The 13,181-nt window shown below is 44.7% G+C and overlaps 1 protein-coding gene across 1 annotated transcript in view; it reads right to left on the bottom strand.

Annotated features, from left to right (window-relative positions):
* Positions 1–9,198: 9,198 nt before the first annotated feature.
* The window catches only part of slc30a6 (solute carrier family 30 member 6), a 12,826-nt gene continuing 8,843 nt past the window's right edge, over positions 9,199–13,181 (bottom strand). The window contains exons 11-15 of the mRNA XM_039690361.2: positions 12,859–12,978; positions 12,681–12,783; positions 12,552–12,599; positions 12,407–12,475; positions 9,199–9,783 (exon numbers count right to left, since the gene is read on the bottom strand). Coding sequence (XP_039546295.2) covers positions 9,319–9,783; positions 12,407–12,475; positions 12,552–12,599; positions 12,681–12,783; positions 12,859–12,978 — 805 coding nt within the window. The 3' untranslated portion in view covers positions 9,199–9,318. The remainder of the gene's footprint in view (positions 9,784–12,406; positions 12,476–12,551; positions 12,600–12,680; positions 12,784–12,858; positions 12,979–13,181) is intronic.

Raw genomic sequence — 13,181 nt, 5'->3', positions numbered from 1 at the left:
GCCTCAGGGCTCAGTGCTGGGACCGCTTCTCTTCTCCATCTACATGACATCACTAGCGTCTGTCATTCAGAAACATGGTTTATCCATCACTGTTATCATCTAGATACTGGAGTGCCTCAGGGCTCAGTGCTGGGACCGCTTCTCTTCTCCATCTACATGACATCACTAGCGTCTGTCATTCAGAAACATGGTTTATCCATCACTGTTATCATCTAGATACTGGAGTGCCTCAGGGCTCAGTGCTGGGACCGCTTCTCTTCTACATCTACATGACATCACTAGTGTCTGTCATTCAGAAACATGGTTTATCCATCACTGTTATCATCTAGATACTGGAGTGCCTCAGGGCTCAGTGCTGGGACCGCTTCTCTTCTCCATCTACATGACATCACTAGCGTCTGTCATTCAGAAACATGGTTTATCCCATCACTGTTATCATCTAGATACTGGAGTGCCTCAGGGCTCAGTGCTGGGACCGCTTCTCTTCTCCATCTACATGTCATCACTAGCGTCTGTCATTCAGAAACATGGTTTATCTCATCACTGCTACACTGCCATGTTTCCATCCACTTGTCAATCGAATTATCTGAAGTTCGGTTAAAAAACTCATACGGATAAAGCTGGTGAAAGTGTGTTTCCATCCAACGGCTTTAAAGTGAATAAAAACCTGTACGTAATGACGTCACATGCTGTTTTGCGATCAAATTGGTATATCGAATTGATTTGAGACATTTTAAGGTGTTTCCATTCATTTTCGCACTGAATCGAACAACATTCAAGCGAACTTTTGCGAACAAAGTTTTGTTAGACAAAACGGATCGCGCCATCTACCAACAAATGAACAATATTTCACAAGTTGAAGCCTAATAAAGCTTATGTGCCAGCTAATAGCGACATATGAATGGGATAGTGTATGCGAGGCGGTTGTTGAAGGGGTTTTATTTGCTATAACAACCGCCTCGCTATATATTATCCTGCTTATTACATATAAATCAACCAAATAAATAAATAAATAAATAATTTGACACAAAATATTGATTTAAAAACGAGTATTGCTTCTGCTAAAGAAAATAGTCTGTTCCGTCTCTGAACTGCGTCCATGGCGACGTGTTATACTAGCAACGGCGCAGTCTGTTAACTAGAAATAACAGACCACATTATACATTACAATTCAACCAAGCCACGTAAAAACAAGCAAAACTAACCTAAGAAACGTACGACGCTATAAACATTGCTATGATGATGACGATGCACGTATGCCCGACGACAGCGGAGGTGACTGTGGTTTGGGAACGAGCGCTCCATCAGTTCTGGGAGATCGTGGTTCACGGAAACCCTTTGGTTGAAGCATCTTTTTGCTTTGTCCACTTACATCTGTCTTTGTTGACATCATCCGCCATGTGTGCGCAAACAGGCCGGAAATGAACTCGTCTTCTGGCGTGTTGCAACCATAAAAGGGCCTAAAACTTAATCGCAATTCATTATTTATTCGGCAAATAACGTTTCCATCAGCTTTTATCGCATTAGCCGTATATCGATCAAGAGAAAATCCGATGAGACCGAACGTATTTCATTTGAGTCGATTTTCATGAAATTTCATCGAATTTTACTGTTTCCATAAGGCATTTTTCATTCGATATCACTCAATTCGGATAAAAACGTGTCGATGGAAACATGGCTAGTGACAACACAGAACTCTACCTCTCATTCCAGCCAGACGGGAGCGTCTCTGATCTCAAACGGTCAGACATTCACTGCTGGATGAAGGACCACCACCTTCAACACAAGCTTGTGAAGACAGAACTGCTTTTGGTCTCAGCCAAACCCACACTTCCTCACAACTACTCCATTCAACTGTAGGTTCGTCATCCATAGCTACATTCAGGACAGCCAGGAACCATGGCGTTGTGATTGATGATCAGTTGAACTTCACAGATCACATTACGAGAACTGCTGCTGATTTTCCTTACACAACATTTATGAGGATCAGGACCTTCCTATCGGAGCTAGACAACTCCTGGTCCAAGCTCTCATTCTACACTCTCAGAAAAAAAGGTACAAAAGCTGTCACTGAGGCTGTACCTTTTCAAAAGGTACACTTTTGTATCCAAAGGCTACATATTGTTACCTTAGTGGTACATATTAGCACCTGAAATGTACAGTTTAGCTCATGAAATGGACATTAGCACCTAAAATGTACATATTATCACCTAAAATGTGCACATTACCACCTAAAATGTACATATTAGCTCACGAAAAAGACTATTATCACCTAAAATGTACATATTATCACCTAAAATTGACATATTACCACCTAAAATGGACATATTAGCTCATGAAATAGACTATTAGCACCTAAAATGTACATATTATCACCTAAAATGTGCACATTACCACCTAAAATAGACATATTAGCTCACAAAATAGATTATCACCTAAAATGTACATATTATCACCTAAAATTGACATATTACCACCTAAAATGTACATATTAACACCTAAAATGGACATATTAGCTCATGAAATGAACATATTAGCACCTCAAATGTACATATTAGTACCTAAAATGGACAAAAGTTTACCTTTTGAAAAGGTACACCCCCAGTGACAGCTTTTGTACCTTTTTTTCTGAGAGTGTATACAGACTGGAGTATTGCAATGCTCTCTCCATCCAGCATCTGTCAAACCTCTGCAGCTGATCCACATGCTGCGGTAAGAGTGTCTTTATCGAGCTGCTCAGGGCAGATTCAAGGCACTGATGTTGTCCTACATAACAACCACTGGCTCTGCACTAACACAAACTCACTAATTCAGCCCGATGTGTCTGTGTTCTGCTAGTAAACGGTTTCTTATGGCGAGTTATCCTGAAGATAAACAATCACTTTCACAGACCTTCACCTGGCAACATGACATCATGACTTTTGCGTAAACATATACGCCACTTTCGAGTCAGGTGGCGTGTTATCTCTACGCATTTTGAGCTATCCGCGTGTATGTCTACGCCATTAACGTCCGCGTCATTCCGCGTGTCTGAACACGCAGTCAAATCTCCAGTCATAAATGCCATTAACCCCAGTGACGGTCAGGTTTAGGGACGGGGTTGAGGTAAGTCATATATTTATATAACGTTAAGTCAACGGCGTTCATAAACGCGCTGAAAGGCGATTATGCGTCTTGATAGCACGCCAAAAATGGAAATACGAATTGGCGTGTCATACACACGCTACTTCATGAGATCAGTCTGCACCTGGACTGTTCCTTGTGGAGGAATGATCTGCTGAGACTCTTCTACCATATTCAAGAAACTGATGAAGATCAACACTTGATCCACTAACACTAGCATTCTATATTCTATATCAAGGGTGAGCCTGTGCTTCTGTTTTCTGCTGTTATCTGGGAATAACGTAGCGCTGGATGGCGTGATTGACCAATCAGCATCAAGTATTCCACAGAGCTGTGTAATAATACACATTAACATCATGATTTATAGCAGTTTTACCCAGAAGTCTGTGCGTTTGACAAACGAACACCTGCAGACAGCGGGACAGATGAGAGATATGAGGAGAAACATAAAACCTGCCAGTTTCAGGAAGTCAATGGGTGGAGATTACAACTGATCACTAATGTATGCAGATATTCCTCTGAAGAGCCATGTTCAAAGACTCGTCCAGCCCTGCTGGCTTCAGACCATCACATTTCATGATCCATCATCTCCTGCATTCAGTGCCTGATGTTCGCCTCGAACACTGTGATGGTCCGCTTGTGGAAGATAATTCTCTGGTCTGTGAAGCGGGAAAACTCAGGTCACATGATCTCCCCATTATCATTCCTGTAAGCTTTCCCATCTGTCAGACCAGCAGCGTCCAGATTTTACTGCAACGAAGCACTTTCACATTATCAGGAGAAAAACATAATCTCTGTTGAGTTTTCAAAGAGCCAAAAACTCACAGGCAATGGACTGAAGACTCGACTTGGACTCCAAATCACAAACTCATGAAGAGGTCTGTTTTCCAGGGACATTCTAAATGTATTCAATTAAAATATATATATCTTAAATGTTTAAGAAAATTCAGAATTAAGAGAAAAACTCAATAAAAACTGCGGCGGAAACAAGCTTGCATAGACAATAACAGCACAGATCAGTTGTACATGTGTTTAGTGTCAGGTGACTGAATCAGGTTTGTGCTGTTTCTCTGCTCTGTGATATTACATCTCTACCAATCAGAAACAGACATGTGAATTCTGATAGGCTAGTTGAATGACCAATCAGGTGGCTGTTCGGATCAGAATGAGGTCAGTGAATGTTTTTCATTATTCGTGTCCTTTTGACACCGTGAATCCAGAAAACCAGGACAAACACCTTGACAATGTGTTGGTGTGGAGATTCGGTGACCAGCTGCTGTAATTCTAGAGTTTCCTGTCATTTGCTTCTCGTCTTGGGGATATTCAAATGAATTAACCAATCAGTAAAAGCCTTGATCAGCTCTACCAAACGTGCATGTTTTTCCACTAAGAAACGAATATTGTTATTATGTTTTAATTGATGCAATCTATATTGTGAAAATCACTATATTAATATACTGTACTTGACTTCTTGAAAATTAATTTGTAAAAGGAATATGATCTCACACAGATCATCTTAAACATGAGGCAGATGCTCGATTAAGATTCCTGCTGATCCCGTCTGAAGATCCAGACATCAGCACACACACACACACCAGCACAAACACACAAGCACACACACACGTACATGCACATCCACATACAGACTATCTCACAAACACACATACATACATTCTCACACATACACACAGACTCTCACACACACGCGCACACACACACACCCACACAGGACTCTTTCTAAATGAGGTAATGGGGTGGAAGGGAAACTCTGTCAGGAAGTGTAAGTCTCATGTCGCCTCTGAAGTGGAAAAGGGGTTTCTGCACGATACGCTCTCGAAACACTAAAGCATGCTGGGAACCTGAAACAGAGCTTTAATAAAGTCTATAAGAAATAACAGAAATCCCTCTTAAATCTACAGCTTCATACACTACTTACAAAGATCAAAAAATGCAGAGCAACAGATTTGACCTCAGTGACCTTTGAGGGAATGTGTCAGGCTCTTTCAGGATCAAACCCGTCACACTCCCGAACACAAAAGAGTCCTGAGAATAACACACCGCTGTGGTCTAATGGATAAAACACACTGACACCCCCTCAGCAAGTCAACTTCAGTTCATCACTGTGATAAAACTCATGAGTGTAATAAACGCTCTGAAAACATGGAGCCTTCTTCCTCCTTTTTAGAAAGAAAAGAATATTGAGAAAAGTTGGGCTGGTGATGATCATCATAACATCAACTGAATTCCATGTTCATAACAAAGATTGCAGCCAATCTCTTAAAAAGGTTGGCAGTTACAAGGAGAATGGTGTTTGCCAGACTGCATTGTGCCAAGTGTGAAGTTTGGTGGAGGGGGATTATGGTGTGGGGTTGTTTGGTGGAGGGGGATTATGGTGTGGGGTTGTTTGGTGGAGGGAGGATTATGGTGTGGGGTTGTTTGGTGGAGGGGGATTATGGTGTGGGGTTGTTTGGTGGAGGGGGGATTATGGTGTGGGGTTGTTTGGTGGAGGGAGGATTATGGTGTGGGGTTGTTTGGTGGAGGGGGATTATGGTGTGGGGTTGTTTGGTGGAGGGGGGATTATGGTGTGGGGTTGTTTGGTGGAGGGGGATTATAGTCTGGGATTGGTGGAGGGGGGATTATGGTGTGGGGTTGTTTGGTGGAGGGGGGATTATGGTGTGGGGTTGTTTGGTGGAGGGGGGATTATGGTGTGGGGTTGTTTGGTGGAGGGGGGATTATGGTGTGGGGTTGTTTGGTGGAGGGGGATTATGGTGTGGGGTTGTTTGGTGGAGGGGGGATTATGGTGTGGGGTTGTTTGGTGGAGGGGGATTATGGTGTGGGGTTGTTTGGTGGAGGGGGGATTATGGTGTGGGGTTGTTTGGTGGAGGGGGATTATGGTGTGGGGTTGTTTGGTGGAGGGGGGATTATGGTGTGGGGTTGTTTGGTGGAGGGGGAATTATGGTGTGGGGTTGTTTGGTGGAGGGGGGATTATGGTGTGGGGTTGTTTGGTGGAGGGGGATTATGGTGTGGGGTTGTTTGGTGGAGGGGGGATTATGGTGTGGGGTTGTTTGGTGGAGGGGGATTATGGTGTGGGGTTGTTTGGTGGAGGGGGGATTATGGTGTGGGGTTGTTTGGTGGAGGGGGATTATGGTGTGGGGTTGTTTGGTGGAGGGAGGATTATGGTGTGGGATTGTTTGGTGGAGGGGGATTATGGTGTGGGGTAGTTTGTTGGAGGGGGATTATGGTGTGGGGTAGTTTGTTGGAGGGGGGATTATGGTGTGGGGTTGTTTGGTGGAGGGGGGATTATGGTGTGGGGTTGTTTGGTGGAGGGGGGATTATGGTGTGGGGTTGTTTGGTGGAGGGGGGATTATGGTGTGTGGTTGTTTGGTGGAGGGGGGATTATGGTGTGGGGTTGTTTGGTGGAGGGGGATTATGGTGTGGGGTTGTTTGGTGGAGGGGGGATTATGGTGTGGGGTAGTTTGTTGGAGGGGGATTATGGTGTGGGGTAGTTTGTTGGAGGGGGGATTATGGTGTGGGGTTGTTTGGTGGAGGGGGATTATGGTGTGGGGTTGTTTGGTGGAGGGGGATTATAGTTTGGGATTGTTTGGTGGAGGGGGATTATGGTGTGGGGTAGTTTGTTGGAGGGGGATTATGGTGTGGGGTAGTTTGTTGGAGGGGGGATTATGGTGTGGGGTTGTTTGGTGGAGGGGGGATTATGGTGTGGGGTTGTTTGGTGGAGGGGGGATTATGGTGTGTGGTTGTTTGGTGGAGGGGGGATTATGGTGTGGGGTTGTTTGGTGGAGGGGGGATTATGGTGTGGGGTTGTTTGTTGGAGGGGGATTATAGTTTGGGATTGTTTGGTGGAGGGGGATTATGGTGTGGGGTAGTTTGTTGGAGGGGGGATTATGGTGTGGGGTTGGTTTGTGGTGGGGGATTATGGTGTGGGATTGGTTTGTGGTGGGGGATTATGGTGTGGGGTTGTTTGGTGGAGGGGGATTATAGTTTGGGATTGTTTGGTGGAGGGGGATTATGGTGTGGGGTAGTTTGTTGGAGGGGGGGTTATGGTGTGGGATTGGTTTGTGGTGGGGGATTATGGTGTGGGATTGGTTTGTGGTGGGGGATTATGGTGTGGGGGGATTATGTGAGGGGATAACTGTATAACATAATAATAATATCCAGGGTTTAATTTAGTTTGCAATTTCTAATTTTTTATAATGTCCCATGAGTCCAAATAAATAAACTTTCACTACTTGCTTCTTTTAAAAAGAACACCGCTTAATAACATTACGCAGTGAAGCAGCCCCTGCTCGAGAGAATACTTGATTCTCGAGCCATCGATGTCAAAAAAATTCAGCACCATCGCCACGGACAGCACCGGCTAATGTCGCACGTGAGAAGATATATCTTAAGGGGCTTCCTAAGGCATGGTTCGAGAAACACCCCTAGAAATGGTATACCTTCAGTTAAGTTATACCTTAAGAGTCTTCGTAGCACGCTAAGAGACAACGTTATCAGGAAACTCAGTTCAGATCACAGTCCAGTTCAAATGCTTGAGAGACACAATTGAGCTGATTAACTGTATAGTATGACGCATCGTTAGAAGAACTAACCAACAAGTCATATCACCATATTAATATTCGCACCTACTTTGAACCACATTGGTTCAATAATATAGGACTGTATTTTCAACTACGTAAGTTTGCAATGCTGTTTGCAAATATTCGTTTGAACTATGATACTGTACTTCTAAGGCATCAACTCGTCAGCACGATTGGGACAGCCATCTGGCACTGGTTTTAATGGCATTTCGCTCTGCTATTCAGTCTCTACATCATGCACACCAGCCCTGCTCTTGTTGGGTAGGGAGATTAGAACCCCTGCAGAGTTGGCCTTTGGGCGGGCCCCTGATGCCCCTCATGTTCCTTCTGGAGCCGAATATACTACTCCAGGAGGCAGCTGGTGACCTCAGAGGTGCGGCGAAAAAGGGCGTACGACCTGCACAGGGGCAACTTTGGGGTCGGAGAGCTAGTTTGGGTATACAGCCCAGTTAGGAAGAGAGGAAGGTGCCCCAAGCTGGACAGCCACTGGGTGGGACCATGCCCGATATTGGACAAGCTAGGGAAGGTGGTGTATAGAGTGCAGTTGCCTCCTCTGGGGTGTAAAGTGGTACTGCATCCTGATAGGCTGGCCCCTTAGCGATGGTGACACAGTACTTTCTTCACACAGAGGGGGTAATTGGAACAGCTGATATGGCCAGTAGTGGCCAGCAGGCGACACCGCTGCTCGACATCCCTCAGGGTGAACATTCACAGGGGTCAAAAGTCCTGAAGTCAAAAATCACATGTTCCTCAGAGGGCGTCCTAGGAGGGAGAGGAGAACCCCAGTCAGATTTAGAGACTGTGTCCTCGGGGTCGAGGACTTCAGTTGGGGGGGTAGTGTAACATGTTCAGAATGCCGTTCTGTTACAAATAAGGATACATTTGATGATCAAGTCTTATTGTGATTTGATTGATTCGTCGTTCAAGTTGAATATGAAGGCTCCGACCCTCGGGAGAGTCAAGGGGAACCTGGGAGATAGAGTTGAGGAGCGGCTCGCTGGTTCAAGTGTGGTTTTCTTATGAGCCGGTGTTTATAGCGTGGGCTGTGGCCGACAACAGCCTCTAAACCACACTTTTTGTTATTAAAACCGTCTCGTCCTTGCCTGAGAACTCTACTCTACAATGATGGACCTGAAGAATGAAAGCTGTAATATATACACATCACACTCATAGCCATGCGGAATGTCCCTAAATCTATATCAGAGAAGATTACAGCTTTAATTTTGTGCGAAAAGATTGTTTTATCGATAAAATGAAACCCTAATTTCACATATCTTGTTAAAAAGAGATTTCCACCTCTTTTTCGCACCTTGTACGTACCCTAGATGAAGACATGAGGACTTTCCCCAGGAAGTGATGATTTTCTTCTCTTGAATATTTGGGAAACACTGCTTTATCTACAAATGTAAATTCACAACTTTGGATGAAAACACAGCTTGCGTGAACGAATGGCCTTTCATAATGAGAACACCGGGAAAAGTAAGATGTCTGATAGCAGTTTAATACAAATAAACAATACAGATAAAACATCCATTGTGAATAAAACCGTCGCTATTGGTCCCGTAACAATAAATACTCAGGGTTTTGATGGGTGAGCAGCTCAGGGTCTCGTTTGGTCAGTGTGTGTGTTGGGAAGAGTGCTCCCATATCTGTGCGGCGCCATGTTCAGTGTCCTGTATCCCTGAGGCCCGAGGCCGAAGCCCAGCCGGACGCCGGACCCCTGGATGCCCTGGCCCAGCGTGCCGTACGGGAGCCGGTGCTGGTGGGCCGGGAACACCAGCGGCTGCACGTGTCTGCCCGGCGTGTTGAAGGAGAACTCGGGAGGAGGGCTGCTGGGTTTGGCAGGCGTGGACGTGACCGGGTTCAGCTCGGACACCACGGCTGAAGACACGTACTCCGAGAGACTGAGCGATCCAGCGCCAGAACTCAGCGACGGGCGGATCCACTCGTCCTTGAAGATCTGGACGGTTAGCGTGGAGACTAGCGCGCTCAAACGGTTGGTCACGTGAGCCAAAACCATTTGCTCATCAGCGTCTCTGCGGATGCGGACGTGGACGGAACCAGCCTGTGCAAAAACAGTGCGAGTTACAGGAAGTCCAGCTTTTAATGTTGTTTATATGTCTATTAATGTGCTAAACCACCTTAAAGGTGCCTTGTGTCCAAAAAAAAATCAATTGACAAATCAATCAAATCAATTGACACGATAGTAAAAAGTTGGAAGACCGCAGTTTGACATGGAGCATTTGGAGATTTTTAGAGATTAGAGACTCTATGAACAACATCTCAACACTAAAGGCCGTCTCATACAGACGCCTGTCTCAAATACAAGCCGGTGGGTGAACCGATCATCTCTACTAGCTAATTGTAAAAAAACATGAACACTGATGAAAGATACAGTATGCTACAACTTACCAAAATGTATTCCTCATTCATAATATCGACCAATCATTTGAAATGTAGTGGTGGGCTGTACTTTCCACACGACTGACATCAGGTTCAAGTACACCCACAAGCCGTGCGAGTTACTCGTCTATTGCAGTTTGGCTGGTGGTAATGTTGCCCACCCGCATACCGCCTCCCATGGCCCAAACTGGTAATACCTGCTGGGCCGGGGCTAGTGATTTAGCATGCTAATTCAGGTTGATATCACTGCAGCACAATAACTTGTCATTTTTTAATGACATCATCAACCTTATTTCTTCTCATTCTTTTGATGCGTGTAGCTCAATTCCTGGATATTTTAATCTCACACACAGTCTCAAAAACACGGTTTGAAATCGCTGGTGTTTTGTCACAAACTACTATGTAACCAATCAGATCAACGTGTGAAGCTCAGAGCTGAGTGAGTGGAGGCGGGGCTCATTTGCATATTCATAATCAGGCGAGGGTGTCGAGTGACATTCAAGCTGTTTAAAGGCATGAATAATTTTTTAAAAGAAAAAACTAGTGCTGTCAAACAATTAAAATATGAATCGCATTAATGTCCATAGCTAACTCGCAATTAACCACACATTTTGATCTATTCTAAAAGTCGCTTGATTTCTTTTTGTCCCATTAGTTTCTCATTTTAACGCTCATCAAAAGTGGATCGGCTTGCTTTGCGCAAACGTTTTTTATTGAAATCAACATTGTCATATACTGTGTTCAATTTCACACTAATATTCTCACTTGGAGCAAATAATCTCTCACACAACACAACACTGTCCATCAATAAAAGGGCGAAAGAAACACTGACGGGGTCCTGATACTGACAAGGGGGCGGAGAATTCGCATCAGCTGTGTGTGTGTGTGTGTGTGTGTGTGTGTGTGTGTGCTTGGCCATCATCAAGTGGTGTTTCAGACTGCGATGATGATCGCTCAGTTCACAACGACAAAACACACACAGATGGACTGCATTTATTTGACTTTTAAAACGAAACTTTCCATTCAGAATCTTATTGGCATCCCTTCACTGCCTCACGCTCGTCATCCACTCGAAGCGTAACGTAAACAAATATTTGGCCCAAACAAGTGTGTGCAGTTTTGTTTCCGGTCTAGCTAGACTGTTGAAATTAATGTTTTCGTGGCACCGCGCATGCCGCGTCCTGTTGCAAAAGCATGTGAAAAAAAACGACAAAGTTTGCTAGGCCAAAAAGATCGTTAATCGCACGACAAAAAAAATGAAAAATCACTGTTAAAATGGGTTTGAGTTAACACCGTTAATCATGCGTTTAAACTGACAGTCCTAGAAAAAAAGTGTAATTCTGGTGATCAAAGATGATATTTAAGGGATAAAATGACTGACTACAGACCTACCGGAAGGCTTATGGTGCCATTACTAGCAGTTACTCAAGAGGCAATCAGTCTGGCTTTCTGGTATCATATTAGGCTGTGTGTTTAAAAAAATTACTTGTAAGACTAGTCTTAGCAGTTTATTTAACCGGCCCGAGGCCTCAAAGACATTTCAAAGAGGAGTGTTTTCAAGCAGCCGTCACAATTATATTACAGTACTTCCACAGTGGTTCATCCCCGAGAACGATCAGGACACTCATGGACAGGTTTGTATGTGATCTGAGCTCACACACCTCAGCTTACTGAACTTATAAACACTGAGAGTGTGTTATAAACTCCCATCAATGAGGCCTACGATCCCTCAACTCCAAAAATAAATACAAATCTGTGTTTAAAGGAAAGAGAACAAGTTCACAAAGAGATCCTATATTTGCTGATAATATAGCATAATGAGAGATTTATAAGATATTTTAAAGGCTGCTCACTTTTGACCCTGAAAAGCCAAATTGGGAAAGTTGGGGAAAACACTGATGTTTATTTGCTGCTGTAACTAGTAGTAAAGAGGAAGAGATGAGCGGTTCTTCGGTCACACACACACACACACACACACACACAGACAGACACGTAATGATATTACTGATGTGATGAAACTGACGGGATTTGAGAGCTGAGACCGAGTCATATCAGCGGTATCAAAGATTACTGAGATTATGGGATAGCGGGGCGCTGTTATAGGGATTTCAGAATCGATATGGGTTCATCAAAACGATCATTTATATTACATCATCAACCCAAATGTAGATTTATAGCAATAAACAGACTAATAACTGAAAGCTAAATTAGCTTGTGTAAACAGCCATAGGCCGAGCGTTCATTAACAGCACATGACATCATCAGTTAGAGAGATCGGTACACACCAGGGAGCCGAAGCCGATGGTCCAGAAGTGCTCGTTCCTGACCTCCAGAACTCCATCCAGCGTGGACACCTGAAAAACACCAGGAACGAGTGATGAAGAGAGTCTCACACACACACACGAACTCTAACGAAGGAGGAGGACTGACCTCTCGCAGCAGCTTATCCAGCTGGCCAATGACGTGAGACGGGGTGGTCTGAAAGAAGAGAGGACAGCCGTGAGTGTGTGAAGCGTCACACAGGAGTCAGTACACACACACACACGCCATCACACACACCTGCAGCAGCACCTTCCCGCTGTACACACTCATCGGGTACATGGTGCCGAAGGTCATGAGGGCGATGGCCACGGCGGACGCGGTGTCCATGGCGTGATAGTTACTGCACAACAAACACACGTCAGGAGGAACTGAGATACAAACGATTATACGAGTTCATCAAAACTGCAGAGGTCACCTGATCTCGATGAGCATGTAGGTGATGCCCAGAGCGAAGGCGCCCGCGAGGTTGATCAGCACGAACGGGTTCATCCGGGGCAGGAGGACGCTGCTCAGCGCCGGGATCAGTCCACACACACTGCACACACACACACACACACACACACACTGAGTATGAGTGCGGTTTCTCTCTCACACACACACACACACACACTGAGTATGAGTGCTGTTTCTCTCTCACACACACACACACACACACACACACACACACACACACACACTGAGTATGAGTGCTGTTTCTCTCTCACACACACACACACACACACTGAGTATGAGTGCTGT

Source organism: Pimephales promelas, chromosome 11 (genome assembly GCF_988280905.1).
Source record: "Pimephales promelas chromosome 11, fPimPro1.hap1.1, whole genome shotgun sequence".
NCBI classification, from domain to species: domain Eukaryota; kingdom Metazoa; phylum Chordata; class Actinopteri; order Cypriniformes; family Leuciscidae; genus Pimephales; species Pimephales promelas.
The sequence above is the reverse complement of the archived record's forward strand: the minus strand, read 5'-3'. Positions and strand labels throughout refer to the sequence as shown.